The 24911-nt window shown below is 53.8% G+C and overlaps 3 protein-coding genes across 3 annotated transcripts; all 3 read left to right on the top strand.

Moving 5' to 3' along the window:
• The first annotated feature begins 1339 nt into the window (after window positions 1-1339).
• HOXD4 (homeobox D4) lies at window positions 1340-2963 on the top strand. The gene is made up of 2 exons (XM_065751433.1): window positions 1340-2067; window positions 2363-2963. The coding sequence occupies exons 1-2, from the start codon at window positions 1659-1661 to the stop codon at window positions 2665-2667; spliced, it is 714 nt and encodes a 237-aa protein (XP_065607505.1). The 5' UTR covers window positions 1340-1658; the 3' UTR covers window positions 2668-2963.
• A 7989-nt stretch (window positions 2964-10952) lies between these two features.
• Window positions 10953-16980, top strand: HOXD3 (homeobox D3). The gene is made up of 4 exons (XM_065751428.1): window positions 10953-11466; window positions 12295-12378; window positions 15322-15873; window positions 16134-16980. The coding sequence occupies exons 3-4, from the start codon at window positions 15381-15383 to the stop codon at window positions 16880-16882; spliced, it is 1242 nt and encodes a 413-aa protein (XP_065607500.1). The 5' UTR covers window positions 10953-11466; window positions 12295-12378; window positions 15322-15380; the 3' UTR covers window positions 16883-16980.
• A 6669-nt stretch (window positions 16981-23649) lies between these two features.
• Window positions 23650-24382, top strand: LOC136057943 (homeobox protein Hox-D1-like). Its single transcript, XM_065751029.1, has 2 exons — window positions 23650-24028; window positions 24126-24382. Exons 1-2 carry the CDS (start codon window positions 23650-23652, stop codon window positions 24380-24382), a joined length of 636 nt encoding a protein of 211 aa, XP_065607101.1.
• The last annotated feature ends 529 nt before the right edge of the window (window positions 24383-24911 follow it).

The raw sequence follows: 24911 nt of genomic DNA on the forward strand, positions 1-24911 counted from the left end.
GAATTTTACTGGTAATGTCCGTTTTCTGTAGAAAAGACGAAAACGGCGAGCACTAAAGCCATCAGCAGGTCTTGTGAGGATGTGTTAGCCGAATTTCGCCGCTATCAATTGGTGCAGAGTCGTAAAGCTCCATTTCGTCAATAATAACAGCCGTGAACTCTTCCCGAAATCCCATCTTCCTGCAAAGCCGTGTTTCTGAGCTCAGTCCCCACCGAATAGTTGGCATTCCTCAGAAGACAGTAAGGAGTAAGGATTGCAGGAAGCTGCTGTAGGGTAGGTGAAAACAGAACGTTATTACGTTGTCTATATATACCCTGTAGAACCGAATTTGTGTGATATTCATATAGTCACAGATTCGATTCTAGGGGAATATATGGTCGATGCAAAAACTTCACCTTTCTGCAGACGGTCAGGGGTTTGGGTACTGACGGAACCAAAAGACGTGTGCGTGCTGAACACGGAGAAATCCCCAAAGTTTTGCCGCCTCTCTCCCATTAACCAGGTTTTAGAACGTCTCTGGCAATTCCCCTGGTCGTTCAGCCCTAGCACCCGCTGGCAGACTGTGGATTTAAACGAGTAATCTCAAGAGATCTAACAAAATTCTGGAAAAAAAAAATCTGAAAAAAAAGAAAAAAGAAGTCTGCCAATCAGTGAGCGAATCTTTAACAAGAGCCCCATAAATTAGCCCACTGTGCTGGATGCTGCCAGAATTTCCCTGTCGTGTGTCCAAATCTCACACAAATATTTACGACAGCAGCAAAAGCAGCACTCGACTCACTGGGACGTATTTCCTTGCGCTCCAGGAAGGATGTTGATGAACGAAGACTGAATTTCTCTCTTTAAACCCGTGATGTTTTTAACCCAATTAGAAGCCGTCTCGGTGCAATTGGCTGAACTTTAGTGGCTAAAAATGGACAGTTTCTCGTTATCGGGATGCTTTTATGCGCACACACACACAGATGTTGTATATGCGAGTGTGCGAGCGTGCCCGCGTGACCCACGTGTGCACATGTACATGTTGAGGCTGCAAAGTGAATGAGAAGTTACTGATTGCCTAATTTTATTCAGCAGAACTAAATTCTGGTAACTTTTGGATGACCTCTGCGAGACAAAAGCAGGACAGATCTATTGTACGTCATATTGCCCTCTTCTTTGATGTTTTTTTTTTTTTTCTTTTCCTTGCCTCCTTATTGCTTCCCTCGCTTCACGTCTCACTCCGACTCCTCGCTCCGCATCTCTCGAGATTTTATTCGGAGCCCCGTATCGAAGCCCGGCGGCCATCCCGCCCGGCGAATGGGGAGGGGGGGGGGTGTGGGGGGTGGGAGGGGGAGGTGAGGGCTCTGATCAGACAAAGGCTGCCCGCACCTGGGGGCAGGGAGGCGGCCGCACGAGGGGAATAGCCCCAGAACTCCGGGATCGGCCCCGGCGGGCGAACCCCTCCGCGGAGGGGTCGTTCGCCTCCTCGTATATTATTTAGTTAAATTCGTGGAAATTCTGAGGCGCACACAAATCCGGTGATCGGCTCCCCGCCTCCCCATTGGCCGGGCCGGTCACATGCACGCCTAACTTTATTCAGTTGACAGCAAGTAGGAGGGCTCTATGGAAGGAGAAAAAAAGACAACACGAGAAAAATTAGTATTTTCTACCTTCCGAAATTAATGGCCATGAGTTCGTATATGGTGAACTCTAAGTATGTGGATCCCAAATTTCCTCCTTGCGAGGAATATTTGCAGAGCAGCTACCTAGGCGAGCAGGGGGCCGAGTATTACGGGGCCTCGCAGGGCTCCGATTTCCAGCACCAGGGGCTCTACCCACGGTCAAACTACAGCGAGCAGCCCTTTGGCTGCGCCGGTGCCCAGGGCTCCGCCGTGCAGCCGCGGGGTCACGGACAGGAGCAGTCCGCCCCTCCGAGCCACTTCCCCGGCCAAGCCGAGCATTGTCCTCCGCCTCCAATGTCCAACTCCCGAGCCTGCGGCCAGCAGCCAGCCCTCAAAGCCCCCCACGGGTCAGCAGTTAAGCAGCCAGCAGTAGTTTATCCTTGGATGAAGAAAGTCCATGTTAACTCGGGTAAGGATCCTCTTCTTACTTTGCTCTTCTACCCCGCTCCCGGGTGTCCTCAGGGATGCTCGTTCGAGCCCTGGCGAGGCTTTAAGGCGAAGCGGCCAATTACACTCGTCATAAATTTTTATTGCCGAGGAAATAGGCCGTCGGCGTGCGGGGCTCTTCCGCGCAGGAACCGCGGTAGGGCCCGTCCCGCGGAGCGGCCGCGCCGGGCACCGCCGGAGCGCTCCTGGGGCCGCGTGGGAAGGCGAGGCGGAAAGTCTCCCTTCGGTCTGTAAAGTTCTCCGTGTTTCTTTCCCAGTGAACCCCAATTACAGCGGAGGGGAACCTAAGCGCTCCCGAACAGCTTACACCAGGCAGCAAGTCCTAGAACTGGAAAAAGAATTTCATTTTAACAGGTACCTGACCCGGCGCCGCCGTATCGAGATAGCGCACACTTTGTGTCTCTCTGAGCGCCAGATCAAGATCTGGTTTCAGAACAGAAGAATGAAGTGGAAAAAAGACCACAAACTGCCTAACACTAAGGGCAGGTCTTCCTCCTCTGGTTCTAACCCCCACTTACAGACTGTTCCCAAGGACCATCAGAGTGACTTGACAACTTTATAGAAGAGGTGAAATTTTCCATTTCATCCTTCGATTCTGACCAGTACTGTACATAAGTGACACTATCCAAGCAGAACCTGCGTGTAGCAGCCAAGGACTCGAGAAACTGCCATCTTTCCATAAGGTACTGTGGTACAAAGGAGACTAAATGACGCTACTTCGGACTTTATTTTATTTGCCTCTGCTAGCACAGAAAGAGGAAAGAGGAAAAAAAAAAGCATCATACAGGCAGTAGGAATTGGGAAAATATTAAACGAGACCTTCTGTCTTTAAAAAGTAATAAATCATTGAAAATGAAACTGTCCTGTGTTTCAGTTTTGGATTTGACAGTGAAGGTTTGATGCTTTATTCTGGAATTTTTGCTTTTAATTGTCTTTTTATCCCATGCAGCGCGTGTGATGCATTTGGGGCAAGTTGAGGACAGGAAATTTATGGCATAGTCCTTTAGTTGAACACAAAGACTCGCGTTTGTGAACTTTTTGTGCTGCTTTACCTTTCTTGGTGTAATGAAAATACTTGCTCATTTCCATAATGTCTCAGAAGATGTGTATAGGAATTAAGTGAAAACGGGTTATTTTGTGTTCTGATGGTGTTAGCGTATTTATTTATTTGTTATGTAGAAGAGTAAAGATTAAAAAAAAAAAGTCAAACCAAAAATGGGAAAGAGATACTGAAATGCAGCATCTCTCCTTCCCAGTCTCATGAACCCACGTATAATGTTTACTTGTCTTGAACGTACACAACTTTCTTGTCCCATTTTATGCATTTCCTTCTTTGTTGTTAGAAGCGTCCCGGCTCCGTACTGTGTGCCACCAGGGCTAACGGGCTTGAAATCTCTTCCCAAAGTCTGCCCTCCTCGGCGCTGTACTTTTAACCAGCAATACGTCATTTAAATAGCAAAAATAAACCACAAAGAAAACCCCGAGTGAAAAAATCAATGTGATTTCTGGGATTGTCTGAGCCATTCAGAGCACAAAGCTACATGCGTTATTTCTGAGTGGGTTTAGATATATTTTCTGCCCAACAGAAGGATGGGCTGTAAGGGTTGCTGGTTTGTTTTTGTGCTTTGTTTATTATTGATTTTTATTTTATTTTATTTTGGTCTACGTTGTATTTGTTGGGCAGGTTGGGTTTGGGTTCTCCTCGCAAGGGAGGTGATTGTTCTCAAGCAAACCTCGAAATATGACTGAAATGGTTGGAAATCTCAGCAAGTTATTGAGGGAAGGAGGGGAGGAGGTTTGCACGGGAGCAGTGCTGCTCTTAAACCACGTATCTGCCTATGGCTGCTGCTTGTATCGTGCCAAAGTTGTAGTGCGCTGAGCCTGCGTTTTGAGTCCCAACCCAGCCAAACCTGCCCCTTACACCCTGCTTAGGCGATCTAAGCTCAGCCCTTATCTCCCTACCCTGAGGGCAGCCTGGGAGAGGGACAATCGCATCGAGATTTTAACTAGATGATCCTATTATTAAAGGAAGAAGGGAAAAGAAGGAAAGCCGGGGCAAGTGCTGAAGCTGCACTTCTGTAAAGGGAGCTTGAAACAGTGATGTAAGTTAAAGTGCTCGTGTCTGGGCTGAGTGCTTCCCACCGACGACTCGGAGCTTCCTGAGCTCACTCGGGAAAACACTGCAAAAACGGACATGAATAAATTCGAAAATAAAGGGCAAGCTTTTCAAAACGAAGGCATTCGGCAGGATTAACTATGGGCAGCGGTTAATTTCTGCCCTTTTCTCATCCCTAGCAGTCCACACAGTGTCTTGTAAGACTTGCCCTTTTGTTTTAGAACCCGGAGAAAACTCTTTGTTCTTCCTTGGGGTTAGCCCAGTTCTCAGACTTGCACATGGCAATACTTGAATATCTCCACGTCGTGATATTAAAGATGGATATTCCCGCATTATTCGCATCATTGTTTCTACGACAAAAAGCATGGAGTTCATACATAGTAAAGACGTCTTTTTTTCTGACGCCTTCACGTTGAGAAGTTGAAAAGGTATTTTACTGAAGTTCGGCTAAATTGCAGGAACAGGTTCACCCAGAGGACAAATTTTCTATTCGATTAGTTGTATTTCAGCCGGGAAGAGTGACCTCTAAACCCTTAACCTTTTGGACCCAAACTGCTCTTCCCTTTCTCTGGCACGGAGAGCAGCTCACAGCGGCGCTTGGGGAGGGAATTCCTCAGGCAAGTTATCAAGTTTTGTTCCACCCAATTCCTGCGTTTCGACTCTGGAGCTGACCAAAGCCCTCCCTTCTCTCTTCATGTGAACCCAGGATAAAGGAAAAAGAAAAAAAAAAAAAAGAAAGAAAAAACCCGGAAAAAAAAAAAAAAAACCCTCTCTCCCTGGCTGCTCCCCTTGAAAATCCGCCCCCCCCCGCTGCCCGCTCAAAGTCTGTGACAAGTTGGCTCGGAGCGAGCGAACGCAGTACTCGGGAGGGAGATGCCAAGTTTGGCCTCTGTGGTGCCACGCTGGAAAATAATGTCCTGGGATAAGCAGACCTCAGTTTGTGCTCCTCCTTATCATGCGAGATCGCTCCCCAAGTTAAAGGGACAAATTCTGCTCCCGGCTTTCCTTCTCCCGCCCACTGAAGTTAAACAAGGATGTAGCTGCGAGCAGAATTTGGCTCATTGCCTTTTGAAATGTTAATATCTCCAGGACGAGCGTTGGCTTCAGCAGGAGTGGCTCCCATAGCCCTCTGCACGGCCCTTTGAGCGAGGCAGGGGCATTGCAAGTTTACAGAGTTGTCATTGCACTGTAAGCCCCTGGAATATAGGAGCTGGGGACAGAAAGCGCCAGCGCAAATAAGGGGTTTCCAGCTGCCAATGCTCTGAAGGGTCAGGAATGTGGGCAGTAACGACCAGGAGCACGCACTGGCCATTATCTCCTGTGGAAAAGGAACCTGAGATTTACTTTTTATGATTTTTAACCCTTCTCCATGGTCAATTCGTGCGGGAGAAGGGACCACTTAGTTTCATCATGAATGAAGCGTTGTATTTCGAAGCCTTTGTACGTGATGCCCAGCAATACTCCCATCTCTGTTAAAGCGTGATGTTTTTACAGACTTTACAAATGTTTTGCTGAATTTGATTAAAGCGTTATTTATACTAATTGTCGCCTGTAATTTTGATGTAAGTCTTTCATATACATTTGAAATAATAAAAGGTGTAGAGAAATAGATTCTGTTTTGTACCTTGTACTAGCAGTCCCTACAAGGCGGGTCTGTGTGAAAAGCCTGTCCCTCCCGTCATTACCATGCTAAGAGATTGGTGACTCCGCATAGCATCCGTCCAAATGTCCCTTTGAACAGGTCTGCGGATGGCTCCGCCATCGTGGTGTGACTCCAGGCCAAGCTGGAGCCTGTATTTACATTGAGGCTGCAGTTAAAAGCTACTGCAACCCATTTGCTGCTGCTTTGCATTTAACAAGCCCTCCTAGAACGACTGCCGGGATTGTGCATGTGTGGTGGGAGCGGGAGCCCCACCTGGAGACACCTTAGTCCCCACACAGATGTACGGCTCCAGGAAGGAGCCCAGTACAGTGCAATGTCAAGCTGAAAATACGGCGCAACGACAAGCTGAAAATACAGCGCAGTGAGCGGCTTTCACTTTCACTCGTTGGCTTGATACCACCGAAAGATCACACAAAAACACAGATTTGGAGAGTTTACACTGCCCCGTGCACCAAAGGCAAACACCACTATATTCCAGCCCTTCGTAAGCACCTCAGCCAACGCCGCATTCCCTGCGCTGGTGCCAGGAGCGCTGCCAGGGAGGACCTGTCCCCTCGAGTACAGTCAGGGCACGGGGCCAAAGCGCCGCATCCTGCGCGGAGGGGCGCGCAGCGTTGCGCGGCCGCCGTGAGCCCTCGGGGCAGCGGGGGGCCGCGCATCCACAGCACCGCGTTAAGCGCTGAGACCCATTCAGCGATTACACTTTCTCTCTGCTGTTTAATGGCTCCTCCTGTTACCCCGATACATCAATACAGCTCTGCGTGTTGTATGGCCGCTAGTCGTTAAGGTAAGGATGGAGAGGAGAGGCGCAGTCCATAGCACACCCCGCGCACTGTACAGTACAGTAAATAGGGACCTCTCCGCGCGGAATCGTGCCGCTGCCAACGGCCATGTTGGTCGGCCCTTTCCCCTGATTTCTTCCTTTTTCTTTTTTTTTTTTTTCCTCCCTTTTTTTTTTTTTTTTTGCAAGCCCAGGGACCAAAATAATCGTGCTAGGAACAGTCATAACAGGCAGAATTTCAAAGTGCGAGGAAGATGATAAGAATAGATTTCTACAAGTCCTGACCACGTGATTCGCGAAATAATTAATTCAGCACGTCCCTTAAGAAACACGGAGTCGTCATTAATCTGCCAAGCAAAGGACTCTATCAGACTTGAAAACTGAAGAGATCCCAAGAATATAATATACAAAGGGCGCAGCACCTCTCTCCGCACACCTAGCTCTGTACTAGCTGCCGAAAAAACAGACGCCCGGTACGTAAAGGTTTTTTTGCTTTTATTCCTTCTTATTTCAGCCTTAATGAACTTAGCTGTCAAACGCGTGACAAATAGGGCACGCCGCTTCCTGCTTGCAGCCCGGCCGCGGCCAGCAGCCGGAGCGGGTGACCTTTGGTTCCCAGGGAGCGGGGACGCGGGGCGCGGAGCGGCAGAGGAGAGGCTGCCGGCGGGCGCGGAGAGGCGCGGAGCGGCGCGCAGGGGAACAATGCTGCTGTCAGGGCATCTGCCGCTCGTTGCCGGCGCCGCCGAGAGGCCCTCAACTTCTTTTCACGAAGGGTCGTAAATCGTGCCGCGCCTCGTGTGACAGCGGGGCTACCGCGGGCGCGCAGGGCCGCCCCGCTCCGCCCGCAGCGCCGCTGCTGCCCGGCCGCGCTCGGTGTCGGCCCCGCGGGAAGGGAACCGCGCACCCTGCCCCGCAGCGCCTCTCGCCCCCGATCGATAAGGGAAAAATGGGGGGGGCCGGGCGAGGGGGAGAGGGTGGTGATATGAAGGCACCCTCCGCGAATTCCGTGAAATACGGACCGGCAGGATGAGGCTTCTCGCTTAAATCCCGGAGTCAGCTGGAAATGCTTTCTGCAAACAGGATATTCTTTATTGTCCTTGCTGGAGTAATTTCTAAAAAATCCCCGAGATTGCAGCTTTTTATTACTTCCGTTTCGGTGGCAGGACAGAGACAAAGTTTCCTATGTTATGAATTATACATTCAAACAATAACACATTAATTCAATTATTCAAAGATGACAAATGTTTATGTGCTTTGGTAGTGACTAAGGAACAGATTCGCTACTTCACCGCGAGTCCCGCGTTTTTATCAATGAAATTTTATATTATCCCGTTGGCCCGGGAAGGAAACCCAACTCCTCCAAGAGGCGCAGTAAAATGGACCCGAACATAAATCGCGGCCCCTTCGTAAGAGCGTTTATTCCCGCATATAGCCCGGGCTATTTTATCAGTTTGACAATTGCCGGAGTTGTTGTTATAAATCATCATAAGTAATTCCTGAAAGGGTGCGAGGCTGCTGGGGGGCGGGCGGAGACTGTAAATCTTTCTGTTTTATTGCTCTATGAACATATGCTCCGATTGAAGAACTCTTAGATCCTTTACCGGAGACAAATTCGCGCAAAGCCGGAGTCCCACCGGCGCGAAGGATTTACATTTCCTTAGGAGTTTTGCGGTCCCCCTGCGATGCCTTCGTTCCGGTGGCGGTGCCGAGGTGCACCCTTCTCCCCGCCGACCTCCATGTGTAGGTTCAGCGGCCCCTTTTGGAGCCTCCGAAGGGCCGCCTCACAGCTGCGGAGAGCCCCCGCAGCCCCGCACCGAACCCCGCAGCCCTTCAGCCCCGCACGCACGGCGTGGGGTGCGTGGCTGCGGGGGCACACGAGCGGGGCTCCGCAACGCACACAGACGCCGAAATAGATGGCAGGCGGAAAGGATATAAAGAACCATTACCTCTTACTCGGGGCGAGATTTAAGTGCGTCGTTTCGAAGAAATATAGGATTATAAATCCGAAGCCGTACACAATAATTTACACTGAACTTACGCTTCCATCACCGGACTCCAATCTTTTTATAACTGGTTTGCAAAGTCAGGAAAAGCAATGTAATTTAGATAAATGTTACAATGCACTTACGGTTGGTATTGTAGGGCAATACGTTACTGTCACATCCCCGTGCTTTAGATGGTAATGAAATCATAGCAGATGTTAGATTAGGGCTGGTGTATTTATAGCTACAGATATGTTAGAAAATCAAAGAGAGAACCCAATAAATGTTGTTGTTTTTTTTAATTTTTTTTTTTTTTTTTGCCGAGTTGTAGTTGTTGGCGAGCTCTGTGGGCACAAATGACGGATGCGCATCGGGTTCGCTCTGCGCTCAGCCTGAACTGGGAGCGGGGAGGCAGGCTCAGGGCAGACACACACACACACACGCATAAATGTCAGGAGGTTTTTTTTGTTTTTGTTTTTTTTTCTCCCAAACGCTTCTGTAGCCTCCAGACAGGTCTAGTCCCGGCCGCCCGCGTGCTCCCGGGACGGAGAAGGAGAAAACAAAAATCCGCGCTCTCCATTCCGCCCGGCGCACGGCCGCCGGAGCAGCGCGGGTCGCGGCCGGTCCCAAACCTCTCCTCTCACTCCGCCGGCAATTTCTGCGCCCTGGGAACACCCCGCGGAATTCACCTTTTCCCCGGCGCTCGGGCGGGCGCGTAAGTGCGGGTGCGGAGCGGTGCGGAGAGGCGCGGAGCCCCGGGCCGGGAGCGGGGCGCGGGGGGGCCCGGCTGGGAGCTGCTGTGCCTCGGCCCGGAGAGCTGCTCCCGGCATCACGTGGGCAAACCCGGCTGTATTGGAAGGCAGTGCCCATATTTCTGGTTATAAAGGGCTTTCTCTTGCTCGTCCCCAAAATTCATCAATGGCCGCACGGTTTAAAAACAAAACAAAACGAGAGGCGGCCAATTGCTGCCTTTGATTCCGGGAGGCTGATGGCTAAAGGGCTGTGTGCTGATTTTTTTTTTAACCCCAGTAAATTCCGATTTCCACTCGCTCTCTTTTATTGGTAGCTGAGCCCGTGCTTGTTCTCATTCTACAAGGAATTCTAGTGTGGAAATGTCTGTAAAACCGCAGGATCAGGTTTAGGACCTTGTTGTCTGCAGACAAAGGGGGAAGGATGTATTCTAAGAACTGCGAGCGCAAATCCTGAAAAGTGAGGAGCACGGGTTATGATAAATGGCCACACAGGTAAGGAACTGCATGACAAAACGGGACCTTTACCCACAGGGGCTGCATTACCGCCTCTACACAGAGACCGCCTGGAATTTGTTTGTAATCTCTGCTCATAACGCGTGGAGTAACCTCCACTTCCTTGGAGGCTTTAAGCTTTATCTTTTTATTATGCTGCTTAAATAAAAGGCGAACTCTTTCTCAAGAGCTGGGAGAAAAAGCTTTATCCCTCTCCTACCTCCATTTTCCGGTGGTTTCAGGGAAGGAATTGCAAATAACAAAGAAAAGGGGGAGAGACAACTTTGCTGGATGCTCCCGTTGCAAAGTAAGATGGAGCAGCACGATACTCTTTGCCGTGGCGGGGGGGAGCGGGGGGAGGCGTGCTGGTTTGTAACGTTCAATCTCAAATAGGCTTGTCGGTTAATGCAGCCCCTCCGCTGGGTTTCTGAAATCTTCCTGCCAGGTGCTTTCTCCTGCCTTTCCCCTTCACATTCGTGTCGCTCAGTGGCTGCTGCCCCCCTCTTCCCCCAGTTGTTTTAGTGCTGCCATTACCGGGCCGCCCGCGCCCCCGGCTTCTGCTGCTGCAGCTCGCGGTGACATTTATCTGCCGGGAAGTTGTCCCGGTGCGTTCGGGCTGTGGGAGCAGCAGGATGGTGCCTGCCTGGGAGTGCCTGGGGGCTGCGGCCGCTCAGAAGCCCTGGGAGCGGCCTCAGCTCCCCGCAGCCACGCTACCTACCCCCACAGGGCCGGTTTCCCCGGCCCCAAGCCGCGGCCTGTGCCGAGCTCCTAGGTTGTGTTCAAGGGGAACCCCGCGCAGAGCCCCGCGTCCAGCTGGGGTAGAGCTGCGACCAGACAGTGAGGAGAGGGAAGGGAAGAAAGTTGTTTTTTTGTTGGCTTTTGTGTGTGTGTATGTGCGTGCGTCTTTCTGCTGCGTCTTGCTCTGCTCGATGAGAAGTTAAAGGCAGAGAACATTTTTCTTAGCTGTATGCCTCCGAGCTGCTGGCCTGCCAAGTTAGTCAGCTGAATCCAATTACTGCGAGCAGCATTTCATTTGGCTCGATGGAAGCACTCACTTACAACTTCACCTAAAATTTCAATAATACCGATATTGGGCCCACGCCTGAATAATCGTAAAGATTTCCCTGGTGGAGCTCCTGTAACTCCACCTCGGATGCGGGAGTACAGTGCCCTATTCCCTCCGTGCTGCAGAACATCGGGGCTCTGCGGGGTGCGGGGTTAGCGGCCTCTGGCCGAGGAATGCAAGTCCGGAGCGGCTTCTAAGATTGCTTCGGAAAAGGAAGAGAAGTCAATAATTAATTAGGCGCAAAATGAAAACTTACCGTGATCATCACCAGCGGGCTCGCTGTGCTCTCTCTGCACAGCCCCACTTACACTCTCCTCACACAGGCCGCAAAGTGCTATTTCTAATGAACTCTGCTTAAAAAAAATAAAGCACTTAAAGTTGACGTACGCCCACGTGCATATATTATATAAGACGTTCCCGGGACAGGCCCGGGCCAAGAACCTGAGTGAGCACCGTGTGTAATCGTGAAGCTCCACTTCCCCAACTCCGGTTTGCCAGCATAAATTAAGGTGATTTGAAGGGGTAACGCTGCATCTTACCGGGTTCGGGCAGGGAGAGGGGAGACGCGGAGGAAAGTTGTAGGGTCTGTTGTGTTGTGAGCTATTGGAGGCGCTTCCGTTGGTTGTTCATTAAGGGGTGAGTTATTGCTATCTAAGCCAAAGGTCATTTCAAAGGCTTATGGCTGCGAGATATCGTCTTTATAATGACCCGGGCTTCTTTGTGGGGGATTTCTGGCACTCTTAAGTTCTTAAAGTCCCGACTCAACACCTTACACAACCAGACGCCAACCATGCGCCTTTCGAGCCACAAACGTTTGTGGTGTATTTTCATCGCTGGGGTTTCTCTGCTTCTCTCACTCTTTCTCGGCTTGTGGATGGGGAGTGAGGAGCAGAGGGAAGGACCCGCGGTAGTTCTGCTCTCGCGGAGCCCCCCTGAGCAGGCGGGCACTTCAGGGAGCGGCGGGGGCCTCAGCTCGGGGCCTCTCTCGTCCCGTCCCCGTCCCTATCTCCTCCCGGTCCCGGTCCTGGTCTCATCCCCGCGCTCCCCATTCCGGGCTGAGCCCTGCTCTGGGCTGAGCTCCCCAGCTCCCCTCTTCCTCGCCGTGGTGGAGGAGTTGGCAGTCCGGGGGTATTTCGCTCATTTTTTGCTCCCCGCCTCTCTCAAAGCGTTATTAATAAATGAAGAGAAGCGTCTGCCCTTTGTCTGGTAAAAGATCTGACGTGGACTTAGAGACACGGTGAGGGGCTGCGGTCGAGACGTGCGTTTATTAACAAAGTCCTAAGGAAGAAAGTCCAAAACAAAACAGCCTCCACTGAGAGTTCTCACTTCTGTTGCAGATCCGTGCCCAAGGATTATCCAAAGGAACCTGAAGATCCTACACACACAGTTAAAGTCAAAATTCAAGAAAAAACAACAGTGTGGTGAGTTCTTTAAATTTCCTTTTCCATCTGTCTCCCGCTTCCCCACCGTGGCAGCCCCTCGGTAGGAGCAGGGCTGCGGGGAACGGGCGGCCCGTGCCGCAGCCGTTGCTCCGCAGTCCAAAGCTATGTCAGCCTTGGGCAGGCCCCACAGCAAGCAGTGGGCTGGCAGGGCGAGCCGAGCCCGGCCAGGGAAGCGGGGGACTCCCCGGGGACGAGGAGTCTGTACCCTCCCTCTGAGGCCGCAGCGCAGCACCCTGCCTGCGGTCCTACTCAGCAGGTGCCCCGGCCCCACTCAGCGCAGCCCCGGCTCTGTCCAGACATCCCCACGCCGGCCGGGGTGCTCCGACCCCGCGCCCCGTCCCGTCCCGCAGCCGGTCCCGGGGCCGCCCAGCTCCTGCCCGCGGGCCGGGCCGCTGCCGGCTCGGGCGCGTCCCTTATATACAGGGCTCCCTCCGGGCCGGCGGCCGGGAAATGTGCCGAGTGGGGAATTCTTTTGCCGGGCTCCCTCCTACGCGCAGGTTGCTTTGCACTTCTGAAAGTGCTGGGGCTTGGGAAGTGTTTTCCTTTTCATTCCTGGCCGGAGCGTTTACTGCCACAGCACTCGCAGTCATAAATTTTGCTACAAACCACAATGACAGGTGCATTGATATGCACCCTGAGAGCTCCGGCTGCTTTAATAACCGCTCCGCTGGCCGCTCTCACCGCCTTTTATTTATTCCGTATCATATGAGATATTGATCCTAAGCGGAATTAAGTGGAGGGGAAGTTTTAGTAGAGAACTGCTTAATATGGGAGCGCCGGCAGCACGGCTCCGGCCGCGCACACGCGTGGGGTGGGCGCGGGTCCTTGCGCGGGGCTCCGCGGGTGCGCAGCGGGGACAGGCAGCCCCGAAGACGCTGGAACCGACGATGGGACAAAGAGCCCCGTTATGGTGCGCGGTGTCCGGCGGCTCGGCTAAGGTTAAAGGAAGGAGAAAGGGAAATGTGAGGCGCAACCGTGGATACTCCGCGGCTCCCTACCCTCCGAGCCCACCTCCCACAGCTCGGCCTCGCCATTTGGATGTCACTTTTTTTTTTTTTTTTTTTTTTTCCTGGAGGCTGTTTCTGGCAGAACCAAGTGTCGGGCCCTCGCTTTGGTGTTGGCTACAAAAACATCACCCTGGGCCCTGCACTCGTGGAAAATCAAAACCTGGAAGGTCTCCCTCTTCCTCCTTCTCTCCCTCTCTCTGTTTTTAAGATCTAAAGATGAGCCACCGAACAGTTGAGCATTGTCCATGTGATTTATGGCCCATAGCCTCCTTTGTAGGTTCAAGCAGAGTTCACAAGCAGTTGGTATTTCAGAAAAGAAATAAGGCTTTTAACAGCTTAACAGCAATATTCTTTCTTAAGATTCTGCCTATCCTTTTGGGAGCTCTATTTTCCGAGGAACATAAAAGCATACACTTAAGGCAGTGCTGTGCTACCGGGAGCCCTCCGCTCCCGAAAATGCAGATGCTGGAAGGGAGAAATGGGCGACAGAGTTATTTTGCACAAAAAATACTTCCAAGACCCATCAAGATTATCATAACTTATCAGAAGTCATCTGAATCGCCAACACTCGTTTCCTTAGACACCCTTTCACCAACGTTTTCCGGGAGAGGAAAAGGGCTTTTTCCCCCATCCTTCGCGGCCCCCCGACAGTCCCAGGCTTTGTTTGGGAAGAACGGGGCGGCGGCGGCGGGCCGGCCGGGGTGGCTGCGGTCTCCTCGCACGGCCGTGGCTCGAGGGGAATTTTAGGAAATGTATCGGCGGTACCAGTTGGCATGGCGGAAAGAGCGTTGCTATTGTGGTGGTGCACGAGTATGGGCCGGAGAAATGACAATTATCAGACACTGCTCTGATTTTTCTAGCTACTTTTCTATGGAATATTAATAGGCTCAAATCCTGTAGAAATACAACAAACTCCTAAGAGACACCGCGTTACGGACTTGCACAGTCAGCCGAAGCATGTGTTACTCTTTAAAATTACTGAGAAGTCAGCGAAGAACCCAACCCAACGAGAGAAATACAGCGAAAAATTAAGAACGGGGAATTTTGCCCTAACAAAACTGCGGGCGAGTTTCTGTATTGCAATAAGACAGCAGAAGTCCCTCGCTGCAGGTGGGGGAAATGTATCACTCTGCCCCAAATGCCCCAACAGCCCGATGCGGTCGGGTTCACTCCATCCATTTTCAGCCCGAGGAGCCCGATCAGGGGGCGGGGAGAGGAGCGGAGCGAGTTCGCAGGCTGCTGAAAGAGGTTCCCAACGTCTAGAGTGAAAACCGTCCCCTAAAAATAATCCTCAGTGTCTCAGGTTCTTTCTGAAGACGACGAATGAAAGGGACGATAAACGTTGGGTGAAGGATTTTAATTCATTAAAATAGGGGAGCTGACCTGCGACATCCTTTATAGTGCAAAGTGAAGTTAGTGAATGGCGTCGGTTATCCTTTAACTCCGGAGGAATCCGGGGAAGAAGGAGGCCGGGTTTACAAAGGGGACGGGGTTTGTCTGCCTTCACCCGGCTGCAGCGCGGCTCCATCCATCATGTCAGCCCCGCGCGGCCGTGCGCACGCGTGGCGCCAGGCGGCCGTGGGGTTCCTCCCAGCGCCGGTCCGGGGGTCTCTGGGGACAGCACCCACCCGCAGCCGGGCCCCGAACGTGGTCTGTCCCCAGAGGCTTCGAGGAAGTGGCCTCCAGACCCTGTCATGCGTGCCTGCTGCTCCGCAGTGCCATCGTTCTCGGGTGGCTCCCTGGTGTCCCTTTCTCCTCCCCTGGTGACTCTGCTCCTTCCCTGGTGTTCCCTGCTCCTCCTTTGATGCTCCCTACTCCATCCCCGATGTCCCTTCTCTCTCCACGGTGTCTCCCACTGCCCCTCGCCGCCCCGCACTGAAGTTGTCTCTTGTGTCCCCGCTGTCCCCCTCCTCAGGTGGCTCCCGCGGCGGCGAGTGGCCCGGGCCGACGACGTGAGGCGCGGGGCTGCGGTCAATGATCTTTGAGCAGGGGCCGCGAGCCTTGGCGATCGCAGAGAGCAAGATGCAGAAAACCGCCTACTACGACAACGCGGGGCTCTTCGGGGGCTACACGTACAGCAAAGCCGACGCCTACCCCTACGGCGCGGCCCAGCAGCCCTACGGCGCGGCCGGCCTGGACGGCGAGTACCCCGGCTCCGCCTGCTCCGTGCAAGGCTCCGCGCCCGGCCGCGGCCCGGCCCCCAAGGGCCCCGAGCTGGGCGGCAGCTGCATGCGGACGGCCGGGGGCGGCCCCGGGGGCAGCCAGCCCCCTGGCATCGGCGAGCAGCAGCCCTCGGCGCTGCCGCCATCCTCCCCGCCCAACCCTTCCAGCGCGCCCCCTCCGAAAAAAGCCAAGGGGGGGCCCAACGCTTCGGGCTCGGCCTCCGCCACCCTCAGCAAACAGATATTCCCCTGGATGAAGGAGTCCCGGCAGAACTCCAAGCAGAAAAGCACCTGCCCCCCCTCAGGTAGCCCCCGCCCCGTTGCCCGATGTCCTTTCCGCGGCCTTCCCCCGAATCACATCCCGTCTCCTCGACGGGCGCGGCCCCGACGGAGCCTCCAAAGATCGAGGGCCTCGAAGGAGGCGGCGGAGGGGAGGGTTGCGGGAGGGGGGAGAGGTGTGGGCGGCCGTCCCCGGTCCCACGCGGAGCGGGAGGGGCGGAGGGCTCCAGGGGACCCCGGGGTCTTTCGTGGGGGTACCAACGGCTCTCCGTGCCTTTTCCCGCAGGAGAGAGCTGCGAGGACAAGAGTCCCCCCGGGCCGGCCTCCAAGCGGGTGCGCACCGCCTACACCAGCGCGCAGCTGGTGGAGCTGGAGAAGGAGTTCCACTTCAACCGCTACCTGTGCCGGCCGCGACGCGTGGAGATGGCCAATCTGCTGAACCTGACCGAGCGGCAGATCAAGATCTGGTTCCAGAACCGCCGCATGAAGTACAAAAAGGACCAGAAAGCCAAAGGCATCATGCACTCCCCCGCGGGCCAGTCCCCGGAGCGCAGCCCCCCGCTGAGCGGCGCGGCCCACGCCGGCTACTCGGGGCAGCTGCCCGCCGTCGGCGGCCTGGGCTACGACGCGCCGTCGCCCACGCCGTTCGCCAAGGCGCAGCAGAGCATGTACGGGCTGGCCGCCTACACGGCGCCGCTGGGCGGCTGCCTGCCGCAGCAGAAGCGCTACGCGGGCGCGGAGTACGAGCCGCACGCCCTGCAGAGCGGCGGCGGCTTCGGCAACCCCGGCCTGCAGGGCAGCCCCGTCTACGTCGGGGGCAACTTCGTGGACTCGATGCCGGCCTCGGGGCCCGTCTTCAACCTGGGCCACCTGCAGCACCCCTCCTCCGCCAGCGTGGACTACAGCTGCGCCGCGCAGATCCCCGGCGGCCACCACCACGGACCTTGCGACCCCCACCCCACCTACACGGACCTCTCCTCGCATCACGCGTCTCAGGGACGGCTGCAGGAGGCCCCCAAGCTCACGCATCTGTAGCGGCCGGGCCGGCGGCGGCGAGCGGAGCGGGCTCGCCTCTATTACCTCACTCCTCCGACGGGACGGGGCGGACGGGGCGGGTGCGTGACCCCCGGGGCCGCCCCTTTGCTGCTCCGAGCTGTTCGGAGCACGGCAGTGCAATACGCCGCGACCCGGGGACTGGTAGCTGGTAGCGGTGTGCCCGAGGTAAGTCGTAGAGATCACGTAGAGGTAGCAGCGCGTCGCGCTGAGGTGTGTTAGAGCAGCTGTGAGCGCCCAGCTTATTTCCGAGAAGTTAATTTATGAATTCCTCCGTAACGTAAGGATCGCATCGGACTAAACGATACCTATTTATTATTTGAAAGCGAGACATTTTTTGTATCACTGATTATTTATCCTCGTCTTATTGTATTTATGTGGCTATTGGTAGAATTTCTTCGCTGACACTCGGGAGCCCGACGCAGGGCCGCCCCGCCCGTCAGCACGCCCGGCCCGAGCCGTTGGGAGCGTAGTGGTGAGCAGTCGTAACCGTGGCTGGTGTTCGTAGTTTGTGTAAGGATTAATTAAGACAGCGAGTCGTAAGTCATTAATAGGGTGAAACAAACCGCGGCGTCACGCAAGGAGCCGTTACACTTCACGAAGAAAGAAGAAAAGGGAATTATTTCTCGGGTATTTATTTCGCCGGGCCGGCCCCGCGGTGGGTGCAGAGCCGGCCCTGCCTGCAGAGCCTCGCGCCTATTTATTGACCGGGTACTAGCACACACGTTCTTTTCGTGGGCTATTTACTTAATTTTTTTTAATTATTATTTTTAAATTGCATTATGGCTATCTGAAATAGGAAAGAAATTAGAAGCTTAGCGAAAAAAATAAAAAAATAAAAAAAGACACCCTTCGATAGCGCTAATTTCATTAGGGTCTCCATAGCAATCCGTGCAGCAGCTGCCGCCTCCTTTGTTATTTATACTGTTGTCTTTATACTAACCATAAATCAATTTTGTAGACATCCTTGGAAGCCCGAGCTTTTCCTCTTGTTTTTATCATTAAAAAAATAAACTTTGAAAGAAAATTGACAATCAGATACGTGCAGCCGGGTCCGGGGCTCCTGACCAGAACGGTCCTGGCTGCCTCTGCCACGAGTAGGACAGTGAATGCACAGGGAGAATGGGAAAAATATAAGAAAGGAGGGAAAATATAAGAAAGGAGAAAAGGGAAAGATACTCTGAAACCTCGAGTTTCAACCTCTTTAGTTACAGAGCTGTGCTGAACGCCTCACTGGGCTCACAGAAATACTCCTATTTAAGGCACTGAGGTCTCCTCCCGACGGCACACATTGCCCTGAGAAGACTGCCATATCTATCACTAGCAGCGTGGAGTTGAAGATTAACCAAATCTTTGCATTCCCCACAAAGCCCTCTGATGCTCACTTCACAGTTTGCAGACATTGCAGCTCCCTCTGCATCCTCTAAGACAGGACCTGGAATTCCCATTGTGAGAAACGTGTTAACTCCTCCAGTTCTGGCCAACGCAGCCACGTTTTCCTTTATTTCTTCTCTTCCTCCCTTCTTTCCTCTCCTCACTCTCCTCCCCACTTTCTGGTGTTGGTGTTTGACTGGACAGCAACGGTACAAAATGTTACCTGGGGTTTTATTTTGCCCTCTGTGCGATTTGAGCAATGTCGTGCCACGTTGATAAGTGTATCTTTTGTTAAATTTCACTTTGAGCCAAGCGGATTTGGATATATGTGTTGTAGGTCCATAAACAAACTGGAACAGAATAAACTACTTTGATTGGAGACATATTTTAACCATTTTGAGCCCTAACATTGTTTTTTATGGAAGTCCTCACACTCACAAGGTCCATCCAGGAGTGACTGAAACATATAACAATATGGAAAGTAAGGCTGGACACTACCCGTGAGTTGCATTTCTGCAATGTTCTGTATATATAGATACATTTGTATCTCCAAACCCCTTTGTAATTGATGCACCACAACTGGAGAAATCCATACAGATCCTTCTGGTGTGCACTACACCCACAATGCGTCTCACGTGCTACACAAGGCCTGAGCAGCCCCCTTCCACCGGGGGATACCCCGGTCTAGCCCAACACACTGCTCCCAGGTGTTTCCCACCTTCCTGCTCAAGGCTGTTTGCCAAGCAGTGGCTGCGCTGCCTTGTACCTTCACAAAGCTGTTCCCTGCCTGGGGGAGGAAGGGCTGACTTGCACAGTGTTACCCCACTGGCCCTGTCCCTGCTCAATGGAGCCAGGCTTTGCACACTAGGTCTCCAGGGGGGAGGAGGAGGAGCATGTGTGAGTGGGTTTGCTGTGAATAAATTCACTTTCTTCTCAGCAGCTCTGGCAGAGGCATCTCGTTTGTAACACAGCAGAAGCCCACACTGATAACCTAATTATTAGAAGTAATGCTACTTTAGTGAGACTGCTGGCACTTTTACAATGTTTGTACAAGCATCAGCAATCTAGAGGAGAAAGACACTTTGGCACAGGCCACACTTACTCTTGGCCCATCGTTTAGAACTCATAAATTACAAACAAGCTCCTTTCATGCTCAGGAGTAACTCAGTTCCTTTGCAGCAGCATCTGATGCACTGAGTGCCAGTTACCCCTTAACTCATGACTCAGTGGCCAAAGCCAGCTCTGGGGCTCACCCAGCCTTGCCTTTCTCTGCAGGCAGAGCCCTGACACCCTACTGCGGAGCCCACAGCACTGAGCCAGAGCTGGGAGCTCTGACAGCTCCAACTGTAGGGGTACTGGGTATGCCAGGCTTCAGTGAGACTGTGCTCCTGATCGCTTTCATGGGCTTTGCGGCTCTGCTTGTTGGTCTCATCCTTACAGCAACTCACTTCTGAATGGGGAAATACCACTTGCATGGGGCTAAGCTAACAAAGCTAAACGCCCTCTGCATCATTGGCAAGAGCACTGCGAGCCATCAGACCTGCCCCCCTCCCCCCAAGTGACTGCACCATGGGACCATACCTGAATTAGGGAGCCCATCAGCACTGACCAGAGAACCCTGGCTTGCTAGGGATCAGCAAGGCAACTAGAGCTCGACTGCCCCAGGCAGGACTCACCTCTGGGGTCCCTGCACAATGCCAGTATCATGCCAGCCCCATGAAGCTGCCTGCAAGGAGGACTGGGTGCAGAAGGGGCTGTGCTCTGGAAAAAAGATGGGGAAAGGGAAGGGTAGCTGCTGGGCTGCTGCTAAGAGGTAGTTGGTGGCAGCTGGAAGGAGCTCAGGCTGCCATTCTGTCCTGCCACATGCCCCATGGTGTGTCCAATGGGATGGAGGCCCACAGACCTGCTTAGGCCACACACTTCCACAGCCCTGGAGGAACAAAGACTGCAAGCAGATGGGATGTACAAAGGGCCAGCACTGCTGGGAAAGCCAGTGGCCACGTGGCTGGTGCAGCACTGTGTGATGCTGTGGATTTTGAAGGGCTACCTCTGTCTCCAGAATGGAGTTCAAGCAGTCATTTCCGGGGACTGAGGACCCAGTGGGGTTGGACATTGGGTGCAGTCCTCAGGGGAAGTGGGGCTGACAGGGAGGAGGGGGTTGGGTATGTGTGTTCATCAATCACAGCCTGCACAGCTCTCTCACCCCAGCTCTTCCTTCTCCATTAGCTCAGCTGGACTTGAGCAAAACCTGTTCAGCAGTGGCTGAGCTGAGGCTGGAGGGCCCCCAGTAACAGCTCTCTGCTGACAGGATGCAACTGAGCTCCTGGAGCTTGCATTGGCTTTTTGTTCACTCATGGGCAGTGCCTCTGAATGATCCATACCTGCAACTTCTTCTTACCAAATTAATGGCCACAGGTTAGAACACTGGAAATGACATGGCAGGCACAGGGACCATGGGGCCATCCCTCTGCTAGGGGAACCTTGGCAGGAAGAGAACATTTCCTCTTGGTGCTCATGCAGAGGATGCTGTTAGTGAATCACGTGTGCTGGGAGAGCACAGATCCCTTTCCCAGCCTTGCTGCACTGCCCAGAGTCAGCCAGGAATGGGGGGCCCACAGCACACAGATGTTGATGGAAGAGGAAGACTAACCTTCCTCAGGAAGCAGTGCTCTGCCCACCTGTGTGTATGATGGAATCGGGCCTGCTTGCCCATTGAGGCAGCACTATTTCCCCTCTTGCCCTGGGGCCTCTGTACATCCCTGTTTTTAGCAACGCTCTATAAAATAAACTTCCCAGAGATTCTCCTTCTGTAGCAGCCTTCCTCTGCAGGCCCTTTGATGGCTGGCCACTGCATGTATTCCAGGTGCAGGGATAGATTCACATCCCTGTGTATCCCAAGTGCTTCTCAGGGATCTGTGTGTTTTTCTGTATGGATGCTTGCTCCAAGCAGCTCCAGGACCTATCCTCGGAGAAGTGCCTTGGGCATAGGGCTGCCACCGTCTCCAGCACATGTGGTGACACAGAGTTAGCTGGTCCCATTGCTACCCTAGAGTTTTGTGGCCCAGCAGCTTCCCCAGCTCACACTGTAACTGTGCTGCTGAGCTCCTGGGCAGCCATATGTTCCCTCTGGCAGCCCTCATATTCTTTCCATGCTTCTAACTTTTTCTTCCTTCTCCTTGGACTTGCAGAGGCTTTTGTCCAGCAGACCACTTGCAAAAAAAAAAAAAAAAAAACAAAACAAAACAAAACCAAAACCAAAACATCTGCTGTTGCTCAATTTTCCAACAATTTTCCATCACCAGAACTTCACCTCTGAGTGCTGTGAAATCTGGGACCTTATAGAATTGCAGTTCACTCCTCAAAAGTCAGTGGCAACAGGAGACACTGTGCTTGTGTTCAGCAGGGGCTTCTGCTTTCCTCATCCCTGAGCAGCTGTGCAAAAACAAACAGGTAACAAACGAGAAACTCAGTAAGAGGATCCAGATGGGTGAATGAGAAGATCATATGTTTGCATTAACACAGTCAGTTCTTGCTTTAGCATTTAGAACACAGCTTTAGGCGTAATCAGAGCAGTTGTGTTCTGCAAACAGAAGCCCTTCCCTGGAGCCAGCGCTGCCTGCTTTGCTGTGGTGGGAGCTTCTGCAGCAGGGGACACTAAGGGTGCAGATGCCTTCCTACTGGAGAGCTTTCTTTGCTAAAGAGGAAGCATGATGTTTCCAGACCTCTGCTTGATCAGAAAATGACATTTTCCAAACTGCTTTGCTTGCCGTGGATGTGCTGAGCTAGCTTCATCCAGAATTTTCCCCCTCCCTCAACATTTAGGTTTCTTAAGCAGGTATATTTGATTTCAACTGTTTTAACTGATACCTGCGTCCTTTGAGCATGGTGGTGTAAGTGACAGCATGTCAGTGCATCAAGGTAGTACAGCCAGTAGACATGCCTGTAGCTACAGGGCTCTGGGCCTACAGTAAGAGCTCTGTTTGAAGATGCTGAGCCTAGATTAAGTTAAAGCAGTCATGTGCCAGCCTTTGCTCTCACAGCAGATGGGCAGCACGCACTGGGGAGAAACTAAGGCCATTGGAGAATCCCACTGCTGTTCAGAGCCCACGTGCAGGGAAGTGCCCTTGCGCCCTTACCATCCTGTGTCCAACAACCATGGGGATGTTTCCTTTCCCCTGGAGGGAAGCAAAGCATGTCATCTCCGAAGCAGTGCTGCTGATGGGGCAGCTGGGGCTGAGCAGAGTCAAATCCCAGTGGGCAGGAACTGAGATTGCCAGTGGAATGGTCTGATCACATCTCTGCACACTGTTCCTTTGCTGCCATCAGCCAGCTGTTGGGCTGCTGAGTAGAAGACACTGGAAGATAGGTGAAGGGGTTTCAACTCCATACCTTTGTTAAGGAACAAAATATTTTTGTGGCAAAGTGCAACTCCTGCATTTCCTGGTTTGTCCACAGCCATCTCCTAAAACGAAGAAAGCTAAATTAAGCCAAAGCTTAAGTCAAAACTGCATAAGGCAGCCCTTCCTCATTTTCCTCGTTTGTCCAATTCCAGGCCCATGTGTGCTCTGCCTTCTGTCTTTCTGAAAATCACTGACAGGACTTTCAGTTTTAGGAGTTGGATGAAATCCAACGGCATCCAAGCAGATGTTAAGGTAGCTCAGACCTTCCTCGTAGCCAGTCAAGGAAAGGTGATTGCTTTCAGAGTCCGAGGCTCGCAGTCGCTCTTCCTTGCCATTCAGGGAGAGGAGCTGGAAGTTGAGCAGGAGGTTTAGCTGGGCAGTGCAACTGGCCGCACCCTGGTGCTGCTGCTCGGTGTGTTTCCCATGCCAGCTGTTAACGCTAAGAAAGCAAAGCCAAATTGCCAAGGGAAGAGTAAAAGCCCATTAGTACAGAGAGATCGAGGACTCACTTCGGAGAGACCTCAGAGCACTTATCTGATAGAGAGAGGCCATTAAGCACCGGGAGGTGCAGCACTCCCCCTCGGTTGCGGACAGACACGCCTCAGGAGAGGGACACGAACTGGGGCGGCGGGGAGGTGCGGGCTCCCCTCCAAACTCCCGGCGAGTGGATCCGACGGCAGCTCCGACGAGTGGGGGATCCCGAGTAGTCCCAGAAGACAACAGCCACTCGGCTCCCAGCGCTGTACCCTCCGTCCCGAGGCCAGGCCGCCGTAGGGTCACGCCTGGGCGCTTAGGGTGGGCTGCCCCCGCATCGACCGCGGGCAGGGCACCGGCGACGCCTGGGACACCCGGTGAGGGCTGCCCCCGCCGGGCTCCCATTGGCCGCGGGGCGGGACGTGCCTCCGCTCCAGCCCTATATCAGGGCAATACTGCCCCATCGGGGGTGGGATTAGGTGTGGCGCTGTCCGCGCAGGCATGGACTTAGGCCTTTTCCCCATCGTCCCTCCCCCCGGGCTGTGCCACAGGAGCCCGATGTCCCCCTACCCCCGGCGGGGGCTCGATGCCTACTCGGCGCGGAGCACCGCGGCCGGCCCCGCGCATCCTCCGTCGGCTGCCTGCGTGGGGTCGGCGGGGTACGCGGGCGGGCCGGATCCTGGCTGCCAGCAGCCCGGTGGGGCCGCGTGTCTGGGCGAGGCTCCGTCGCGTCCCGCCGCGTCCCGCTGCCCCGGGAGCGGCCGCCCGACGTCGCCGGAGCCCGAACAGCCCTGTTCCTGCTGCCCAGTGCCGGGGGCGGCTACGGCGGAGCCCCGCGCCTTCGAGTGGATGCGGATGAAACGGAGCAAGCCCGGCAGAAGTGAGTGGGGCGGCGGGGCGCGGGCGGGTCCATTCTCACCCATGCTCCCCCTGACCCTCCAAAGCGCGCTGTTTCTCGCTGTTTTTCGGCGTTGCAGGCGGCGCGTCACCCCCCGCCTACTCCCTGCGCACCAGCTTCAGCACCCGGCAGCTCACAGAGCTGGAGAAAGAGTTTCACTTCAGTCGCTACCTGTCCCGAGCCCGCCGTCTCGAGGTGGCCCACTCGCTGCGCCTCCGCGACGCTCAGGTGAAGGTGTGGTTCCAGAACCGGCGCATGAAGCAGAAGAAGCGCGAGCAGGAGGAGCTGCCCGGCTCCACCGCAGCGCCCCGGGCAGCGCCGGGCGGCACCGCCTGAGCCCAACGCCACGGCGCCCCGCGGGGATGCTACGGGCGGCTCCGCGCTCCTCTGCGCACCGCCGCTGCTTTACTTCGGTTTTATTGCTGAGGATAATCGGGGAGAGCGGTCGCTCCGAAGCGCCGCCGCTCAACTTTGCCTCTTTCATCCCCTCGCAAAACGGCGGAGAGAGCATCGAAGAGCCGCACCGCGGGGCAGGACTGGGGGCGGGCAGGACCGCAGCCCCCGGCCTGGGCCAGAGCCCGACCGCCTCACCCTAGGGAGGAGGGGGCGGAAACCCCAGCAGGGCAAAGCACAACGGGACAACGCTCCCCCTCTAGGGAAAAGGAAAGGGGGTGATGTATACCATTAGCAAGTATAGCAAAAATCCCTTTTTAGAAAACAAGTGCCCTTGACTTTTTCCTTTCCTCTGCAAAATCGCTATAGAGCTTCCTTGTAATCATCCCTCATGTATTCCCATCTCCTTTAGTTGATTTGGCTGATTTAGTCCAAAATCTGAAAGGAAACCATGAAAAAACGGTTTATTAGC

The sequence above is a fragment of the Cyrtonyx montezumae genome, unplaced genomic scaffold (genome assembly GCF_038088225.1).
Source record: "Cyrtonyx montezumae isolate F1298 unplaced genomic scaffold, pur_monq_1.0 scaffold_7, whole genome shotgun sequence".
Classification (NCBI taxonomy): domain Eukaryota; kingdom Metazoa; phylum Chordata; class Aves; order Galliformes; family Odontophoridae; genus Cyrtonyx; species Cyrtonyx montezumae.